Source organism: Pleurodeles waltl, chromosome 1_1 (assembly GCF_031143425.1).
Source record: "Pleurodeles waltl isolate 20211129_DDA chromosome 1_1, aPleWal1.hap1.20221129, whole genome shotgun sequence".
Taxonomy (NCBI): domain Eukaryota; kingdom Metazoa; phylum Chordata; class Amphibia; order Caudata; family Salamandridae; genus Pleurodeles; species Pleurodeles waltl.
In genome coordinates, this window is record NC_090436.1 from 145,971,338 (window position 1) to 145,993,431 (window position 22,094).

The 22,094-nt window shown below is 43.6% G+C and overlaps 1 protein-coding gene across 2 annotated transcripts in view; it reads right to left on the reverse strand.

Annotated features, from left to right (window-relative positions):
- MYO5B (myosin VB) overlaps positions 1 to 22,094 on the reverse strand; it is an 842,958-nt gene that overhangs the window by 357,482 nt on the left and 463,382 nt on the right. For both annotated transcript variants that reach the window (XM_069219220.1, XM_069219218.1), the window contains exon 9: positions 8,758 to 8,867. In XM_069219220.1, coding sequence (XP_069075321.1) covers positions 8,758 to 8,867 — 110 coding nt within the window. The remainder of the gene's footprint in view (positions 1 to 8,757; positions 8,868 to 22,094) is intronic.

Sequence of the window (22,094 nt, forward strand, 5' to 3'; positions counted from 1 at the left end):
AGATAATAAATATGCGTGATTAAAATCAGTGAGATTTTTTTGTATCCCTGCTTCCTCCGATGAAGGCAGACCTTGGCAAAAACTGTGAATACATAACATAACATAGTGTGTTTCTGTCTCCTCTGCATCTTGACATATGTACAGGGCAGCTCAGCGTCACCCCTCCACCGCCAGCAGCAGCAGCTGCAAACCTTTAACCAAAAAACAATAATAAACTATGTTTGTTATTGTTTTTATGGTAAAAGGGGCGGAGCCACATGCTGTCACGAGCACTGAGGGGGAGTGCACTTGCCCCCTCACTGCGCATGTATGATTGGCCAACCATCTCGGACCAGCCAAACACACATGCGCAGTAGGCTCTCACAGTGCCGGGCTGGAGAGAGCAGACACAGGCTCCCAGTCTGCCTGGGAGTGTCCTGGCTGGGTGCTCCCAGCCAATCCTAATGCTACTCTGAGCAGCGTCAGGATTGGCCGCAGGGCATGCTGGGGGCCTGTGCCTGCAGCCTATCTGCAGGAGAGGACCAGTGCAGTGGTGACTGCGGCAACGATACAGGTACTTTTTTTAAATTATTAATTCACCCCTCACCCACCCCTCCAGCAGCGCACGCGACGTTCCACCCCTATAGAGCACCGCTCCTGCATATGTACATGGCTTTACCTACGTAAAGGCACAGAGGAGCACACCAGTCATGCGTTACGCAAGAGTGTCTGTCTCGCAACATGAATATTTCGTTTTCCACACATTACTGTAAGTACAATATCCTATTTTACTAATTTTGCATGGGCTTCGCTACCCTAGCCAATAGCTATTTCCTGGCAATAAGCCGTTCTGAAGCACTGCAACAGAGCAAGGACTATCGATTTCTTTAAATAAAGTGGCGTATTAAAGTGATGCAAAGTTTTGACAGGTTTTACTAGACAGTAGTTTAGAGAATGCGTAAATTGCTGAAAGGCAAGAGCCGTGGACACCAGTTCATGACTGGCTCAGGCCCAAGGTATTCAATTAACTAAGAAACGCAGCTTTGTCAGCAAAGCCCAGATTAAGTTATTAAACCACACCATGCTCCGGCAAATGTCAAAGCCTTTATTAATCATAAAAGAACTTGCTATCTAGGAAGGGCATCTAGGAAGGGTGTTCAGCGAAGGCCAAAGCTTGAAAAAAACTGGGAGAGCAAAGAAAATTCCGTATCCTGCGGGAAACCAGGCAAAACCAGATCATATGATGTATGTTGAGTATATGCTATTAAACCCAGTTTTGTTTAAATTGAGATTCGAAATCAAACCAGTTTACATTTCTGAGTAAAGTGCCGACTTCAGAGATACTTAACAAGCAGCACTATTTCAGGGTGGATTTTTTGAGTGAGTCAGTGTAATCGTGGGGATTTTTGGGGCTGTGGGCACGATATATTTTGGCGATGAAAATATGTCAGAACAGGTTTGAATTTTGGTACCTATTTTCTAATAATGCAACCCTGCATGATGCCAAACGATACTGAATTATACTTAAACTGTCCAGAAAAGCAGCTGAAACATGCCTGGCCTGGAGCCTAATCATCCTTGAGATGACAGAGGATGGACAGAGAGACAAAGTCCGAGGCAGGAAGACAGCGAAAGAGATTCAGTAATCAATAAAAGAGAGTGAAACTAATGTGGACCACACTGCCAGGGGCCCAGAGAAGGTGGTGGCCCTGAGCAATTGCCTATTTTGCCCATGCTTAAAACATGAATGAGTGAGCACTGTAGACTGAAGGCCATTGTGCATAATACAAGAACAGAGTGCACTAGCTGCAGCTGCACTTTAAGGTGGCGCATTTACATCGGGTCTCCTAATGTGAATATATCACTCGGTGTAAAGGGGCTGCAGACTCAGCCATGCCAGTGCTTAATTTGTGCATGTTGTTTCCGGTGCGGAGCACGGGTACTTATTCTTGAGGGCCGGCGCTTAATTTTTTGCCTCAAGCATTTATTGTGAGCAAAAGACACATTTGAGAAAGACGGAGGAAGGGAAAAACGAAAAAGCGTCACAAAGGAGAGAGCAGAAAGCTGCAAGAGTGAGCTGAAGGGGCAGGGAGCGGCTGTAAATGGATTGAAGAGGCCGAAGATGGCTTCAGGCTTCCTCAGTATTCCGTGTTTGCACATTTAATTGTAGCAGCCACGTATTAAGAGGAGGGTTTGGGCACTGGCACTTTTTTATTTACGAATTAAGCACTGAGCCATGCATGACTGCTGGTGTTGCAATGGCACACCTGCTGCTGACAGCGGGCCTAAAACCGGGTAGTGGTGCGCATGTGCACATAAGGACAAACCTATGTGGTTAGTGTCCAATGCAAGTGAGCTCGTCTTCCCCTCAAAGACAGGCGTCAACACCTGACCATGCTGTGTATGCATACCTGTGTGCAGCCCTAGAGGAAGGCTCTGCCTCACATCACTTCACCTCACCTCTCATAGCCCACAACCGCTTCCTGGTTCCGTCAATAGTCCTTTCTTTTCTTCTGTGGGGTGCCTCATAGTGTATTGACAGTCCTCCGTCCAATTATGTCTTTTTGGGTTGGGAGAGAAAAGGAGACACCGACAAATCTGTGAGGTTATGGACCCTTGTACTGAGCAATCACTGAGAAGTTGTGATTGTATTTCCTCTTAAAAGTTATTACTTTGTTTCACAAAGGCTCATTGGATGCTATGGACATCTATAATGAGGATATATAAATTACAAGAATTGGCAAAGCCAGCAGCTCTGAATTATGAAAGTGTGTGTGTTGTATTGTGGACGGGCTAGTGGGTAAAGGCAACGAAGAGACAACAGGGTGATGAATGGGCACAAGAGTGCAAGAATTAATGATCCATTGCATGCTTATGAGTCAATAAGTGTTCATGGATGAATAATTTAATTAAACGATTGGGCAATTTCATGCATAAGCCCGGCCTACTGGCTTATTTTATTTCTCACAACTGCAGCATATGCCATACTTCGAGGACCCTTGTTCCTTCCCCTGGGGATTGTCGTTTGCTGCCAAGCATGCTACAAAAGGCAAAATCATAGATATAGCACCATGCGGAAAGATGATTGGTCAGCTGAGAAAAAACAGTCATCTACGTTCATCGAAGCGAGTGTCAGCATAAGAGACACCATCGCGATGACTTCCTGATCCAGGGTACTAGCGAGGAACCTCATTTAGTATTGAACCACAACCCGTACTCTTAATTAAATGCCACTAAAAACTCACTTAAGGATCCTTCATTCCAAAGCAGATGGTTTTTATGCCTTCGTGTTGCCAAGTTTACAGAATTGATATTGCCCAAGTAATTGCACACAGCAATAACTTGAGCGCCACCTTGCCAGCACTGACGTGCATGTTTCGCTTGTGCAAATGAAAATATGTGACATCAAGTGTGAGGACTACGAGGCACCAACAGGACATCTCGTCCTGGCTGATATCAACGGCTGTAGCCGGGGTACATTGCTTGTTGGGCTACTGAGCTGCATGGGGATGCTCGCTTCACCTCACCCTCGCATGCAGGATCATTGAACTGCGAATCGTACATCGCTTAGCGGCTCCCGAACCATGCTCTGATGATGTGCTACGCCCCAGGACCTCTACAATTAAACTTCATTGATCAGAAAGTGAAGCTCAAACAACTGACTGCATAAGAATCATAGAAGATGAGAATTTGCAGATGGTGGGTGAGTTCAAGATAGACAAGTGGCTGATTAGGCGGTTAGGTCTATTAGTTATGCTGGCTGGTTAGAAGAACAGGGTGCTGGAAATGACTGATGAGGATCCTATTAGTTTAAGAGCCACGAAAAGGAGAGTGCAACCGGATTCCTGCTGGCCATCTCTTGATAGATCAGTGAAGCATAAGGTGAGATTGTGTACTACATGTGGAATAAGTAACAAGTCACTGGTTACCTTTCCCAAATTTGTTAGTCCGATAGAAGTACAAACCGAACCCCGATTTAATTTGGCCTTTGATATACTGTTTGGATTTCTGAGTATGTCTTTTGTTAAGCTTGATGACTGTTGAAACTCGGCAGAAGTACATCTTCTTCAGGCCATAACATCGAGAGCATTATTGGATTTTTAGAGATTTTTTTATTGGATTTTTAGAGATGTTTTAACAGAGTGGGGTATAAGGAAGAATTGATCACAGATGATTGTAAGCAACTTGTTGGCCAGGTGATGGAGGTTTTCTTGAATACAGTGGCAATACCTGCACTAAGACCTCAGTGTGATGACCCCCGCAGCAATGGGCTGGTAGAATGTTTTAACAGAGTAACAAAAGATCAATTGCAATTGGTACCAGCAAATGTGGTGGGAATAAACTCTCAGGAACCTCTGTTGGGCTTTGAGCACTCCCATGCGTGTTAGTAAAGTTGTGTAAACGTTTGTACCCTTAAAAGGAAGGGTCAGTCATACTCTGCTTGGCAATGACTAAATGGGGAATTGTTGATCATTGAGAGGCGTGTGTGATGTGAGACAGGCTGTGCCAGAAAAATAGAAAGAAGAGAAGACACGAATGTTGAAGTTGAAATTGAGTGACAGTGTGGGGACAAAGAAAGGTTATGGTTATCCCTCAAGAAATATTTCCGGCAGTAATTATTAGTTCAGTGTTGATGTCATACAAGGAAATGACATAAAAGTGGAGGGATCTCATTGTTCTCGCAGAGTCATGCAAACCTGCCTACTGTAACATAGTATAACTATGTAAAAATTGTTATTGGAGCACACGTCTTCTATAATACTTTTCTCATGCTTCCTTCTTGTAATTATGATTTTGGTGGAAGGAAGGAGGATGTGTTATGTCAATGTTATAATGTAGGTTGGTGTTCCATCTGAGATCCATACAGATGATTGCTCATTTGCATCCAATAATCCACTGGTTGCAGTTGATGCCTAGTGGGGAACCCCAATGTCCTTGTTATCTTCTGCTGGTATTAAAGAAATAGTAACTGCCTGCTACTGTCCCCATCTTTTCACCCCATTAGACATTGGTTCCACAACTCCATAACTGCTTATCACCTGGGTAAGGCTATCCTAGGCACTGGTGCAGCTCTGCAACCAGGGGAGGGCGCACAGAAGCGCAAGAGCGCTTGACTGAGACTTACATAATGCTGTGTGTCAAGGTGTTTCACCACCTAAAAGAGCAATGGGTAAGAATCTAAACTAATTAGGGGGACGCTCAATCTTATTAGCGATAAATACCATGAAACGTGGATCTAAAAGTCTGGCTAATTCATTGTCAAAGTGACTTCACTGACATTCACTAATTTTAAAAGATGGCCTTTAGTAACCAGAATGCACCAGGCTCACACGTGATCTGTTTTTGATAGATGAATGATAAGGAACTCTCTTGCACGAAAGAGAGTGCTGCCACCATCCCTAGTAATCAGCAGAGTGGCACCAATTCACAGACTATATGGAGCACATGGATACTTTCTTGAATATATACGGAATGTAGATCTTACATTAGTATGGTGCATCTTCCACAGTTGTCGCTGTAAGCGGATATGATAAATGTAGGTTTCCCAATGGGAATGTTGCCCTAAATGGCGAAATATAGTAAATGGGCCTTCCAAGATGGGTGGTCATTGGAAGATAACACAAACCCAAAATCACATCCAAACAGGAGTGCTGACAAGAGGAGGCAACACACAAACCAAATGAAGTCGACAGAAAGTCCACCAGAATCCTCATAGGCAGCTATTTTCTAAGTACCACCCAGACTGCTAAGAGCCCAGGTCAGGGAATGGCAGAGTGCAACACAAACAGGTTGATACCCAACACCGTCTGCAAGGGGGCTGTGATATCTTATAGAAATGTTAAACTTTGTATTGCAACAAACTGATAACTAAAAAGGAACACGCTTACCAAGAAAACAAGTATAATGAAGTTATAAAAGTAAATATGGATATGAGAATAAACACACTTGCAGGACAGCAAATCCACCCATTGACTTCAGCTGATGTACATTGTGCCTCACACCAATTTAGCAAGGGGAAGGTACATGCATGGATTTTATATGCATCATGTAGAGAAGTATATGCACATCATGTCATTGATATGGTTTTTAGATCCAAGCAAGGAGAGAGAAAGGTTATTCAGCCACAAAGAACACTGTTCTGTATGCCAGATGAGGAGGAGGTGTATCACTTCCCACCACAAGTTCTGTCGTAGGCCTCCCGTTGTTAGATTGAGACTGCTGGATTAAGGGGTGGAAGCACTACCGTTTTTGGGTGACTGAGTCATTCCCACACCATCTCGGCAGCTGCCGGCCCTATTCTTTTGGCTAGCTAGCAGCACCTCACCAAAACCTGGAAGAAAAGGTGATTTGTGGCAGCCTGAAACATGACACTCTATGGCTTCTCAGGGGAAGTTGTGGTTGACAAGTCCCTTTCTCTTGTTAGTAAAAAGTCTCACACACACACATAGGCCAAAGAAAGAGATGCAGGATGGTTTTCAATACATTTATTGAAAAGACTGCAATCTACGATTAACTATATGAGCTGCGACTATTAGGACAATGAGGCATGACAGTATTAGACTAGAGGTGACCAGCGAGAAGGAAATAAACAGTCCCAATATATTGTGATAACATACATAGGTGAATTCTACCAAACCCCTAACTCCTAAGCGAGAGCATAGCGGTGATAGCCCAATCTGTCCATACTTAGTCCATGAAAGGAGCACCCACCCCCATTTCCTTAAGGATAGGGGTCTGCCCGCCGTCTCAGGGGGTTGGCTGTAGAGACCCGGAAGAGGTCAGCAATGAAATGGCGTGCAGGTTGAACGGAATCCTGCCTGAAATTACCTCCCTTTTGTCCCTTGGCCTACACAGTGTTTTTATAAGAAACATATTTTTGTTCCACTAAAAGGACTGACGTGAGCAAATGACTAAATGTCGGACTATTTACAAACTCTTGTGGTGATTATTGCTAGCTGGATTATCATGTACTCGGCTCGTTGACCTTGGACAGAGGTACATGGTGAAATGTTGTGCGCAAAATAATATTAACAATGCTTCTGAATATTACTCCTTCAGCTCAGTATTGCTGGAGACACCCGTTGACAAATGTTGCACGAACATTATCCGTCACTCATTACAATCATGCATTTTAATGGTCATGAACCAAGCAAACAAAACAGATGGACTGGGTTGCATCCCAGAGAAAGGTCAATGGTTAAGATGAATCCGCTTTTCTCTGGGGTAGCAGTCTCAATACTCACACATCCTTGTACTTTAGCCCAGATTCATGTCTTTCTGTTCAAGCTCAGATACCGGTCGGAGACACTTTGACCAATTTCTCTAACCTTTCTTCAATATATAATTCACAAGAACTCCTCTCTCTGTATCGAAGAATAATGTCCTTCAAGGCCTCCTTGCACTGCCGGTGTCAGTTTCCACACCATAGAGTGTGGCTGCTGGAAGCGATGAAGCACCAGGTATCTGTGTTATGACGTCACATCCTCTTACCTCAAGGCTTTTCCATGGCATTTTAACACAGGGTTCTACCTGATTTAGTAAAATAGAAGTAGATGTGCATTTACCAAAGATGTGTCATACTGCAGTTAGCGCAGTCAGTAGCAGTGACTGATTTTTGTACTCAATATAGATTGTCTAGATTTGTGCTAAAGTCATGATTTTTTTTTTGTGTCTTGGAGATGACTAGAGTTTTAATATTTTATTATGTCATGTAAACAAAAGTCAAATGTATTTTCCAATAGCCTGTAATAAATATTCGTTATGTATAGATCTAAGAACAATGCTGAACACTAGTAACTGAAAAAGCATGAAAGAGAGGAATGCTGGAGTGAAGCAGGTGTTGGTGACAGAAGTGAGGGACGTTAAATGGGTTACAATATCGCCTGCGAAGCAGCAGAGCGAAGCTGTTGAAACACAACCACAGATAATAGAAGAACCAAATTCCCACAAAAAGTTCTCTTTGCACTGGCACAGCCCATATTTTGACAGGATAATCGTGTGTGGAAATAATTTATCTTTGCTGAGCAAAAGTCAGGTCCAACACAACTTAACATCTGAAGCTATCATATAAGCATCGTGGGACCATATTACACACCGTGCCCTGGTAGATCAATAGGTGTCTGTGCCCACTTTTTGTGCCCCTGGGGCACTATGGTATTACAGAAGGGGCCCACAGATGCTTGTCTGGCCCCTTCTGAATGCTGATAACACTGCTGCACATGTGGCGCCAGCGCTATCCAGTGACGGGGTTCCCTCGTATGCACGGGGGTGTGGCCACATGCAAATGAGAGAATCCCTTTGACTCTGCTCCTGCGCCCTATCACCAACGTAGGCAAATTACCAATGTAGGCACAGAGGCAAACCTGCTCTTAGGAGTCGCACTGACAGTTCACCACAAAAAGGTGAAGTCAATCACTGCACCCACCTGCAGGAAGATCTATAACCCCTCTTTCAAGTGCAGGTGGACTGGAGCCTGCAAAGAGAACCATGGGGCGGCCTTGAGGCAGCCGCTCTGTATTTCACTGAATGCTCCTCCCCCAGGGCAGCCCGAGTTTGCGGCTGCCTGGGAACAGCGCTTTCACAGTCACAGGGCGGGCTGTCCCTCTGCGCGCTTGGTGCACATGCTTAATGATGTGCTGTGGAGCAAACAAGAACAGTATGCCCTATATATAATATGAGCCTTGGATGTTAAACAAACCTCTTAGATTCACATGTTATGAAAATCTCCATCACCTTCTCCCCGGAGTAAACCAAAGGAGGTTTTCTGCACAAACTTACTGGTATGCTACTCGACTCTCCATCTCGCTCCGAGCGAATTTCTACATTTCCGAGGTGCAGGATGGATGCGATGATCTTGAAGATACTCATCTGATGAGACTCCTTTACGCCTGCAGAACAGAAACGAATAATGTGTTATTTCCTGAAGAGAGCACAGACCTGTTCCAGTTTTTTCTCGAAGTCTAAGGGACTTCACAGCACTTTTTTTTCTTGACAAATGACAAATGAAAAGTGTTTAGACTTCTCTGACTGGATAAAAGCTGAATACTAAAGTCCTGATTAACAAAGGTTAGGTAAAAAAGTGTAAACTACATTTAATACTATGTGCAAATTATGGCAGGTCCATTTGGTTGTAATTTGGTACTCACAGAAGTGTAGGGAACACATTTCAAAATCTATGTCAATCTCCACAAAGTGCACTCCTCAATGAGTGCAGACTTCCATTCCTGGACCCTACTCTGACCTGCCCTCATGGTGATGATGACTGGTATTTATAGAGTGCGACTGTCACCCACAAGGGTATCCTGGCACAAAGGGATTGAAAAGTAAGCATCGTAGCTCCCATATTAATAAGGATGAGTAAAAAGAACATTTTCAAAGACTTCCTGGAAAGATATCTTTATCAATCGAGCATTTAGAGCGTAGGAGTGAGTTCCAGTGCTTTCCTGCAAGATATGAAAAGGAAGGCACGCCCAGGTGAGACTAAGATTTTCAGCAGGGTTAAAAGCTGAAGCAAGGGGGACCTCAATATTTGTGAGGGACAGCATACCTAGGGTTTATCTTGAAGGAATTGCAGACCGGTTTTGTGGAATATAGAGTGAGTCATGCAGAACAATTGAAGCACAACTCATGATGGGACAGGTTGCCAGTGAAAAAGAGGTAACCAGGAGTGATAAGAGAATGTTCTATTAGGTTGAAAATCAATCGAGCAGCAATGCAGAACAAATGATTAAAGTTGAAGATTGGTAGTTCCAGGTATAGAGTCTTACAGTAATCTAGGCAAGCCAGGATTTTGATTAGACCTCAGGCTGATGCGCAGTGAGAAGCAAACAGGGTATGATTTTGTGCAGCAGGCATAAGTGAAAAAATTAAGAGGACGACATTTTATTAATTTATGAAGACAATGAGAGAGATTGAGCAAATCAGAAACCGAGACTACATAATTTTTGGTTTGGGAGGACGACGTAGGTGTGGTGATCACCAGGTCAAAACATCTGCCGAGGTTGATTTGCCAACCTTGAAATCTCTGTTTTATCTGTGCTGACCTTCAGTAGGTTTTGTGATACGCACCTAACAAGTGTTAATCAGGAAAACTGGGTGCAGAATTCTCATCCAGTCGAAACAGAATCTGTGCATCACCTGCATAAGCCATGAGTCTGAATCCGAATGATTGGATCAGTCGGGCTAATGGGGCACGTAGATGTTGGACAGATTGGGGCTTAAGGAAGACCACTGTGGCACTCCTGAAGACACTTCAAAGAAGGAGGAGGTGAACGGTGAATGGTTTTAGAGTGATTATTTAGATGGTCTGTAATCCATCTGAGGATGTTGTCCCTAATATCAGTTTGATTCATGCAATCCACCAGCCAAAGCCGAAACCGGAACCGGCTTTGGAGTGGTGTAGAATATCTTGTGATCATGGACGTCAATTCACCAAAATGCCAGGGGAAGCAGAAGTGACATCACGCGCCATTTCATCTTTACGCTCACTCTTACACACGTTTACATAAACACACATTAATTCATGCACACACTCTCTTTTACATAGGCACACTCTCACCTGCAAGCATGCACACAACATACATTTAAAAGCATTATTCCTTACCTCAGCTACCAAGGAGTGTCATATTCTAGCTAACTGTACTCCATTTTTATTACACTAATAGTGAAAAATATATTATTCACTATTAGTGTAATTAAAAAACTGATTGAAAACAAGGCAGTTAAAGCCCCAAGCAACGTCCATAAGGACGAGATGCCCCTGTGTTCCTGGCTCTTTATTTTGCCACCTCCGAGGTCAAAGGTCACAGAGGCGATCCCCAAATGACATCCATGCTTGTGATTCCAAAAAAGGTGAAAGTTGGCTTTTACCCTCTCTCTGGAGAATTGTGATTGGTAATGGAACCTGAGAAATGGGCTTTTGTCAAAACCGGCACAATCATAGCAAGTTTCAAGCCTGAGGGAACATAGGGGTTATTACAACTTTGGAGGAGGTGTTAATCCGTCCCAAAAGTGATGGTAAAGTGACGGATATACCACCAGCCGTATTACGAGTCCATTATATCCTATGGAACTCGTAATACGGCTGGTGGTATATTCGTCACTTTTGGGACAGATTAACACCTCCTCCAAAGTTGTAATAACCCCCATAGTCCAGAGTAGGAGAGAGATTGCATAGATTGTTTAGTACTGATCCAAGAATCATATGTGCTGGACTTTGGTCTGGAGGAGACAGGAGTAAATGCATGGTCCTTGCGCCTGCAAGTAGAGAGAACTGTGATAACTATGTTGAAGCAGGCGAGTGGGCATGCAAAGGAGTGATTGCTTCAGAGAGTGAAAAAGATGAAGCTGCACTTTTGCGGATTCTTCCAGAGAAGAATGCAAAGTCAGTGAAAAGTGACTGGGGATGTGGTATGGACATTGCACAGCATTTAGGACTTGATAGAGAGTTCACAATTTTGAAAATTTCTTTAGTTAAATTAGAAGGGTTGACAATTCTATCCACATAGAACGAAGCATAGGAGAGTGGATTGATACTGGGCCCGGAAGAGGTGGGAGTAAATGTATCGCCATGTCCTTTCTGATTTTTTGCAGATCCATTTTCATGTTTTTAGCTCTGGGTATTCCAGGGGACAGAAAAGCGAAGACAAGTGTTCTTGGAGGTGGGCAGTGGAATCAGGGTATCAAAGCTGGATGAGATCCAAGAGTGTACTTGGAGGTTCGCTCTACGAACATGGGTAGGTCAACTTGGGAATGGAATGAGCAAGATATTTAAAGAAAAGTGATGGTGAAAGTTTCACCCATGAGCGTCTAGAGTTAAGTAGGAGGGAAGGTTGGTTGACAGAAACTGGTCAGACATGAAAAAGCTGAGAAAAAGGAATAGCAAATTTACTGGACCAAAGCAACAGGACTGAGCATGTGAATGAGATGGAAATATGGTTGGTAAACATCAAGTCAAGGCTGTGGTAATCATAGTGGGTCATGCCCGCCACTAGTTGTGGTAACCAAAGATATTCACAGGAGTCTAGAAGTGAGGCTGATTCGGGGTGGGGTTAGGTAAGTCAGCACAGATATTGAAATCACCTAGCAGGATAAAAAAAGAGGTTGATTGGACTCAAACTAAACCAAAGTAAGCCAAACATAGAGGTGAGTACTGGCAGTCAGTAATCTAGAACACAAGTGAGCGATTTGTGGGGGCCAAAGTAGGCCACAAAGCTCAGCGTGGGGGGGTTGAGACTGAGTTGAGAGAACTTATTTTATTTTTTATTTTTAATAAAAAGGCACCAGCCTCTTTTTTCAGTGCGGCAGAGATGCATTTATTAATAGGCCCAGCGTAGCTATTGCCAGGTCGGGAGCTCAAAATTCATGCGACCAAGATTCGGAATCATGTTGCAATAAGGAATAAAACGTCTCCATATAGTGCTTGTACAGTAAACAGATGTTGGCAAGGAGGCACCTTAGATTGCTGGTCTGAGGTTTTATCCAAGGAGTGCACAGACGCTGTGTCCTGGAGATGGGACTTGGGCTGGAGAAGGTTGAGGAGTGATAAGGGCACAGGTAGCGTTCACACTAAGAGAAGTCCCACTGGAAGATATAAAAGTATTAGGGGCTGATGTACCTAACTGAAGGGTTAGAGATAAAAAATGAGTTGATATGATAAGAGGGTTGGGTTTATCTTTTGATTTATGGAAAAAGGAGCCGCGTGGCTGGCGCTGAGTGCGGCTAGAGCGTGGATGGCCTTAGACATGCACACAACAAGCATGTGCCGAGTGTCCACAGCAGCAGTCACGTCACATTGGCCCTACACGTGGGAGGGTAGCAGCAGGTGGGCAGGGCCAATCCAGTGCTGAATTTGTAAAAAAGAACGTACTAGTGCCCAAAGCCCTCCTCTTAAACACGCGGCTGCGTCAATTAAATCTGCGAGCACAGAATACTAAGGAAGCGTAATCCTGGAGCCATATATGGCCTCTCCAGTCCATTTAAAGCCACGCCTGTCCCTTCACCTCACTCTTGCAGCTTTATGAGTTCTCACATTCTGAGGCTTTTTTGTTTTTCTCTTCCTCAGTCTTTCCCATGTGTCTTTTGCTCCCAGTAAATGCATGAGGCAGAAAAATAAATGCCGGTTCCCCGCACCGGAAACAATAAGCACACATTAAGCACTGGGCCAATCCCATCTAGGTAAAGAAACTAAATTAAAAACTGCCAAATAATGAAGCAAACTGGAGCCAAGCCACTGGGAGATTTAGCACTACCTCCCAACTGCTGGGAAAGCAAAACTAATTAGAATAAAAGTGAAGAAGTGAAAGTAAAGTAAAAATGAAGGCAATTTCCGAGCATATGCTGTTAAACTAAAAAAATAAGCTAACACAATATATTGGGAGCTGTAGGGCCTGGCAACCCCAAACTGTACAAGGGACCAAAAAGTGGAGAAATTAAAATCGGTAAAAGTAGGGAACCCTACCCTACATGAGACATATGCTGGTTTTACCCGGGAACCCAAATTCCTATTGACTATGCACGTAGGAGTGGGCAAGGTCAAAGGGCATGTAGGGCCAGCGTGTGTCTCTAAAGAGCAGACAGACGATGGCACTGGGGCATACTCAGAAGAGAGCCCGTGCCCCCTCCCCCTGTCTGTGCGCCTCCGTGCAGCTGGAGCGTTATCTGATGGTGTATTCTCCCAGAGGCCTTCACCTCTCCTTCCTGCTGCTACAGGACCCCTGCGACTGTACGTGTCCCCTGGCCCATCCCATGGCAGTCTGAACTCACAGGCAAAGGCTGAAAGCAACAAACACTTAAAAAAAGCAGAATGCTAAATAAACCTTGAAGGAATGCTGGAGTAGGAGCGTGCATCCCAGGTGTAGGAAGTGCACTCTCCCAGCAGCCAATATGACGCAGTCAGCCTCCCTCCCTCCGTGGGGGGCACTGGTGTGACGGATGGGAAGACAAACAACACATTCTAAGGAATAATGGCACATTGTTAGAGCCCATTAATGGTTTCGTGTCTGAACCTCTGCCAGTTCAGCAGAAACCGGGTCAATATTTTCTTTATGCTGCAGAACCAAACTGGCTGTGACCACAACTAAGGGACACGGTGTCCATGAAAGAATTTCATGTTATTTTCACTCCCCGCAGCTTATTTTTTTTCATTTCAGATAGAGTTGCGGCCTACTGAACAAACCTCTGTTACAGGAGCTCTGTTTAATAGCACACAGCTCTTAATTTTCTTCTGTCATTCCCGATACTTAGGGTAAATAAACTATGTATGTCTGCACAACTCTTGTCGAGCCGAGATAAGGGGACGCAAGAGTTAAGGAAATATTGCATCTTAAAATATTAAGTGTTGTAGAAAGCACGTTTCCTTCAGCCAGTCTACAAAGCCTAAATATTCCTTTAATAGGAATATGTTTCCACAATGCATTTCACACCCGACAGCAAGGACTGTATAACAATATAAAATTATAATTGGAAAAAAAATCTGATTTTGATTACCTACATTGCGTTTTTCATGTATTAATGTTGAAATATTATCTTAGTGAAGGCAGGGCTGCAGTATTCAGCAGAGGCCATGTGCATTCCTGGCTATCTATTGTCCCTCACAGCTTGTCCCTGTGGCTGACAGAGACCGCAGTTTCAAGTCACAGCTGCCTGTGAACAGCGCTTGCAACAATCGTTTCTCTAAAGTTCAGGGGCCCGACCCTCAGACCCAGAAGCTGCAAGGGTCTGATCTCAGCCACGTCAGTATCTAAGACTTGCAAGAAGTGCAGGAAGAGGACTACAGCAAGGAGCTGTGGCTGGAGGTTAGAACAGCGTCAGGACAGAAGAAGCAGAAGAGATTAACGGACCTGCAGAGGCTGGGGCACAAGTTAGCGGGGGCGCTCGGGAGACGCTGGTCAAGGAGGCGGCAGCATAGGAAAGGTTCCGGGGCTATAAGGAGGAATTAACCAAGAACTACTTGCCTAGGAACTTTCATATGTTGTAATGCTTTTACTTGTCATACAAGTCTGCACTTATTTTTGCTGCCTCAAGTTTCCTTTGTGTTCCTTTCAGTTCCCTCCTATTAGTTGTTTGAATCTTGTGCTACCCCCTCTCTTCGCCTTTTGGGGTAGATCCTTGGAAACAGGTGTCCATTTACCATTTCGGGCTGTGTCTGGGGAGCCATCTGTGTGATGAAAGGGCTCGTGGGAAGATCTTGAAGGAAATCCCCTAGAAAAGCAACTGCGTCACAGATGCATCACTTTCGTGAGGGAACCCTGAGATTTTGCATGGTTTGATCAAATATCCTCAGCTATCACTTAATGGTTTATTCCTGTAAAATTCTCTGCCCTCGGTCAGCAGAGTCCTGACTGGCACAGAAGGCGAAAGAGGACTTCCCAGCTTGTTGGACTGAAGAATTCCTGACTTTCCTCACAGAGGACTGGGGGAGACCGGTCTCCAGCTTTTTCTTGCTTCTCTAAGACTGGGAAGCTGCTCAAAGGTACTAATTGTTCTAGCTGTTGTTCTTCTAACACCCATGGTGAACAATTAAGCTGAAGAACTAGGGCATCGAGTTTTCCAAAATTACAACTAAAAAATGCAGTCTCTTATGTGAAGAGAAGACCAGGAGTAAGGCATGGTTACCTGTCTCCATGGTGAAGACCAGAGGTGGTGCAGCTTCTCTGTGTAAACAGGAGAAGTTATTAATTACTTGATGGGGAGATAATGCAGTATGCATGTGTAGTTTAGTCTAGCGCCCCGTGTGTCAATCGGTAGGAGAACACAAGATTCTCACAACATATGTGCCACCAACTAACTTATACAATCCAGAAACTTCCTCTAGCCCATACTACTCTCCAACGTCATATCAAGAGTTCCAGTCAATATTGGAAGTATATAAATCTATGTGCAGATAAGAACTACTGTAATACTGAAAAGTTGAGGTCATCTGCAGGGCATTAGTGCCTTATATACTCCCTGGAAAAGCTTAGATATTTCAAACATACGAAGCATACATTGGATCAGCCATACTGAGACACTAGTGGCCTCTCACTAATACTCCTGGACAGTGGGATCAAGGACTGGCCTCTTTAGTACCACACTAGGCCTGCAGGCCACCTATCCTCTAGTCTCAGGGGCTTCACTGGCAAATTGGCCACTGACCTAAGGAGAAACATATGATTAGTGACATATGTAAACACTCTAGGGACCTGTGCATTAAAGCAAGGATATCGTATCCCACTTCATCTCTGCCACTTGTGAAACACTGCTGAATAGGTGGATGGTATTCCCATGCATCGGACACTCCTTGGGCTAAATCACTGTGCAGAGTTCTAATGTGACTTTATGCACTCTGGGTGAATGGAGGAGACTACGTGGTTGCCAGGATTCACCCTCATGGTTGGAAATCTTATTTGGTGATCCTCATACATCCATTCACTGTTCATATCAAGCATGCTCTGCACTGTGTCACCCGCAAGATACATGACACAGTGCATCAGAGTGATATGGGACCAGGTGGGTGGATCATCTTCAAGCACCTCAGAATGACCTACTGTCCACTTGTCTAACTCTTGGATTACTTCTGGATCTTGTTACAGCCCTGGAAGAAAACCATCTTAATGCAGCAGGGAGATACAGGCAAACCCCACTTGAAGTGCTAGAAAAATCACTATTCATTGACCTCCTGAAGGAGTGACTCTTACACCAGAACATCACTTCACTGTGGTACATCCCTTCTCCGAAGGGCCAATCACACACTCACCTAATACATAATGTGAAATTGGGCTGCCCAGCCACTCTCTTGGCCACTCATATGCTTGTAGTAGATAACATTTGCTATCCCATTGCCTTTTAAGTCATGTTTGACACTGAATCCTAACAAGGCCTGGGGTGGAGGGCATGCACAGGAGGCTGACTCATCATTAGGAGATTATTCATTCTATAACGAGGGAACTTTAAATCAATCACAGCTGGTACATGGTTATGCTTGATAAGATTGTAGTTCAATTGGAGACACAGATTTTTCACCGGAGATACACAAAATGGGTACCTATCATTAATGATTGATTCGCACCGGCACACATTCTCTTGTCCTCATCTCAGGGACACCACTGATGAACAATCCTTGGCCACTAGCTTGCCAACAATGAACTTCAATTAATTCATTATCCTCTAGGAATAGGCAGATAGTCACAGCCACGAGAGTCGTGTCAGGGTTGTGGTTGATATCTCATCAACATCCTTCAATGTTTCTGACTAGTGCCTCACTGCAGGAGAATTTTAGGGCACTAATAATAAATCACCATGCAGCTTTTAAACAAGCACTGGCAAAGTCAATATGGGTGGCCTTTTACGAGTGTAAGCAGTTGGTAAACGAGTGAATAAATGGATCTGTAGCTTTGGGCGACTTGATGATGGTAAGAAACATATTATCACACAACTGGTATTGCAGGGGTCTTTCCCTGTTCTTTTTTTAGGGCAAAGGGAAAACATTACGCAACAGGATAGTGGCCCCAACAAAGCATAAAGGTATTGGTAAGGCTTCACCCGCTCTTTTGTGGCATGCTCCATTGTCAGCCAGTCCGACCCACCATGTTAAGATGATACTAACATGGCAGTCTCAAACTCACTGAGGAGGGAGATCTGAAAATTAATGTTCTGGTCAAACATGGGGTCCAGCTTATCATAAAACAACCCAAGTGTACACCTAAGAATTTCCACAACACCCAACTAATATAGGGTAAAGGCAGTGGACTGACACATAAGACTTTTTCTTACCAGCATACACTTGGAAGGAGCATGAGTGACTGACTGCAGGGGTACCTGGACTGCCCTGACGAAGGCCATTGACCTTCCTATGAGTGATCCAATTTGAGGCCGAAACATGTTGGCGATTACATTCTAACGTGATGTTCAAGACAAACTCCTAGTAGCATCAATTTGTTTTAATCCAATCAAGTGTAGCAGCCAATAAAGAAAATCCTTGGGTTTACACTGCAATGCAAGCAGTTAATAAGAGGCACAATGCTGCACCAAACAGTCGTAATTATGAAGTGAGAGAGAACTATCTTAAAGTTCGGAGTCAATAGTCACTTGTGTGTATTTTAAAGAACTGGTAACAATGAGTGTTGCAGACAGCTGAGCCAGCACGCCAGAGCAATACTACAGCACATGCCAAAAGTGTCTCTATAAAAGGTTTCCTTATTATAAGCATTAGTGTAGCATGTATATATATGCTGGCAAACAAGTATTGTGTACATATAATGGCGCCTTGTACATATCCACTGTTGTGTCTGCTTTCCTCAGGGGAATAGCTAGGTCATGTCCCTGGCCAGGAAACTTCCCCAGTAGACGGCACACAATTGCAAAGGTGGGCCTTGTTCAGTAACCCAAACTTCTGAAAATATCAAATGACCCACATGCACAAGACAAGATAATTACCAAACCTCAGAGGTTGTTGGAAGTTGAGACGGGGGTAAGGAGGCAGGAATATTTCCCCACCCAGACAAATCGGGGTTGCTATACAAATGCAGTAGATGACAGACGGCCGCTTCAGTTCCTCATGTAAACACAACAGGAGCATGATGGATGTGCATACATGACAGGAGGAACAATGGGTTAGTCTGCAGTGGGTAGGATTTACTGTGTGTGGTGGATATACTAGTGCTGATTCAAAAGATGCTGAGGATGAACAAAGAGCTCCCTTAACAGGTAGAAAAACAGAGATGTGCAAACACACACAAATACACAGAACTATGTATAAAAGGGCATTCCATAGGTAGGCAAGCAGAGGCAGACGGAAACACACATACAAAGACAGAAAAAAATATATACAAAGTAAGGCATACATACACAGTTTGACAGATAGACACAGAAAAAGCCAGATATAAACATTAATACAGACATACGTGTATACATAGATGCATTCAAACACAGGGAGACAAGTACATACACACAGAGAGACTGATATGTTTACTGAGAGGCAGACAGATAAAACAAAAATACAAATATAAATTAACATGCATACACAGACATAATAAAAATATATACAAACATACACAGATTTATACATACCTAAGATCTCTATATGTATAGACAAAGGCAGATTAATTTATAGAAACAAAACAGACAGATACAAGGTAGATGAAGAGATGGGAGGGCAGATGGAAGAATTGGTATATATTTCATACATGTATTTATATATTTAATGGTGCTTGCAGTGCTTTGTTTGCATAGGTTGTAGACATGCATGAATGTAATGTACATACATTTGTAGGTGTAGTTTGTGTTGATGTGGTGGGTGTGTACTGTATGTGCCCGGCACTCATCCAGAGTTTCACATTCGGTCAGGAGAGCACCAGTCTCAGGGCTCATTGAAAGGAGCCATCTGTCTCTGGCCTCTTCCTTTTCTCTCTAGCCTCCTTCCCCACTCAGTGAAATCACAAACCCTCATTAACTACACCTCATTCTCATCCTGCTCCAAAACATGAAGCTCTATAAAAACTGTCTTGGTGTACGGGCAGGAATACCACACACATTTGCTTCAACAGCAAATTCAACATCTGTTGTCTCTGGCAGCCTCCTATTCCAAACAGGACTATGCCCGGTTTGCATGTGAGGAGCATGGCTGTGACTTGCTTGCCACTCACCTCGACTATCTGAAATGTGGGCACTGAGGTATTGTTCTAGCTCTACTGTCACTGGGTGAGACTGCCCGAGTCCTTATGTCGAACCATGTGAATACCACCTAGCATCATGCTTGACAACCTGCCATCAATTATTTTAAATTAATGTCTCTTTTTGCTTACAAAAGGTGCTTATCCATACTAACAATTACAAAAGTATTCATATAGTTTAATAAGAAGTTTGGACTCAACGTTTCGTCCAGTTCTAACAAAATATTCAATAAGGTACAAAAATTGAGTTTTAAGAATATTTTTGCCTATGTATAAAACTGTCCGCATCTCTACAATACCCAAGCTAGTCATCCAAAGACAAACCATCCATTCTTCCATCCATCCATTAATGTACGCATCCATCCAGCCAAGTACCCACCTAGACATCCATCCATGAACTCATCTAGGTATCCATCAATGCACTCATCCAAACATTCACCCAAACGTCCATCATTCTACCAACCCATCCAACCGTCCACCCAATGATTCTCCCACTTAGGCATCCATCCTAAACTACACCATTTCTTCTTAAACACTCACATAAACCGAATGGGAGGAATCCAGTATTTTGCTGTCATTAGGACAAGCATTGCTTGCAGCAAAAACACATGCATGCAGTCTCCCACCTCTTGCAAAATACCCATACAGGGTGTCGTTACAAGTTCAAAATTGGCCTGATTTGCAAATGTGGGCCGCTTTTTTAACTATCTGTTTTGCTAATGGAGGCCACTTTTAATCTAGTGCCTGGGACTATTTTTGTTGTCCCCGTCCAACCCTGACCCAGAGTAAACTGCATTTTCTATGCTGTGCCTGATGTGATTATCAGATGTCATGTGATTCTTCAATGGGTAGAAAGGGCCTGTATACAATCGGTTGCTTTATGTTCAAACTCTGGCTGCAAGTTGCTGTCATCTCCAGATAGCTTATATTTCCAGAATGCCACTTATGCTCTATCCAGTTTACATAACAAGCGACACAGCACCTCGGCAGGGCGATCCTGAGAGTTATAAGGGCAAAATTATTACCTACAATAAACTATGGCCATCTGGATGTTCCCGGCAGGCTCAATGAGCCACTTGAGTGTTGCAACATAGCCTCATATCCCTAAGCACACTCAAAGCCCATTGATTCGCCTTGAGTTCAACTTGGTGAATATGGACATAGAATGCAAAAAAGATATAATCAAATTCCATCCCTGGGTGATGAGGGCTGATCCAGTCTTTGCAGGGGCACTTAAAGTGATATTTCAGGATAAAAACAATAATTGGTCAAAGTATCTGGGCAGTGCCCAGGCTTCACTAAACATGCAGTGACGTATTCAACGGATCCACGCATCACAATGAACCAATTAAAGAAAACCTTAGAGGAGCAAAGCCAGATGGTCTCAAGAGAATCTGACATTTAATCAATCAGGAAAATGTGAGCAGCAGAGGGTCTTGCGACTTTACACGAAGCCACTCTTTGACAACCGTATTTAAAAGCAAGCATTGGTAGACACATGATTAGGAACATATTGCTGAGTAGACTTTTAACAATGTCCATATGGGAATATAGGTCTCATTGGAGGACCCTGGCCTATGGTCAGAGACAATGCAGGCTGGGTCAATATTGTGAGGAATCAGCTGCCCATATCGTACGCTGTTGTCCTGGCCTGTCAAACCAGAGGCAAATGCACTTAAGGAACATATTTGTCCAACATGGTGTAAGAACTAGGACCAAACTTTAGGTTTACTGTACTTAGACTGACCATCATAGAATCCAATTTCCTGTTGGTAGGATCATAGAATTTAGTTTTAGTGTAGCGCCCCTGTACTCCCTGGGGCACTCTGATCATTATTTTAGTACTGTTCGTCTACATTTAAACTTACGGTCATTGCACACTTTCAAGGTTAAGATAAATACAGAATGCATTTGCAGCTGCACATGACACTTTATATTTTAGCGCAATTTTGCACCTTAAATGTGCCCCGTCTCTGGAAGCGGGCCTGCCTGTTGCTCAGTTGTGTAGTCTATTTACTGAATTTCATTGCGTTTTTTCTCTGTCATCTTGTAATGCTTATTTCTTCTGAACTTTTCATTTATTGAGTGGCCCTGTGGCCACCATTTTACATTGTTAGTTTATCGTGATGTAATTTTCTTATCCTGCTTGTAAAGATTGTAAGTAATCATGCATTAAACCCTATGGAGTGCTGAGACTGAAGTGCTGAGACATTTCCAGAAGAAACAGATCGGACTGACGTCAGTGCAGTTTTCAGTCAGTGGACTGATTCGGTGGTGCAAACGGCCATTTTCTTTAAATGCTCAGTTCGTGCATGTGATGCTTTCCCGCTTGTTAGTTGTTGCAAATGTTGACGTAAAGCTGCAGGCACAAATCAACCGTTCTGGCAGCTAATGGCCTTTATTTATAGCCCTGGGTTCTTTTCTGAAACTGTCCTTGACAACATAAATGACATTTGCTTTGTTTAG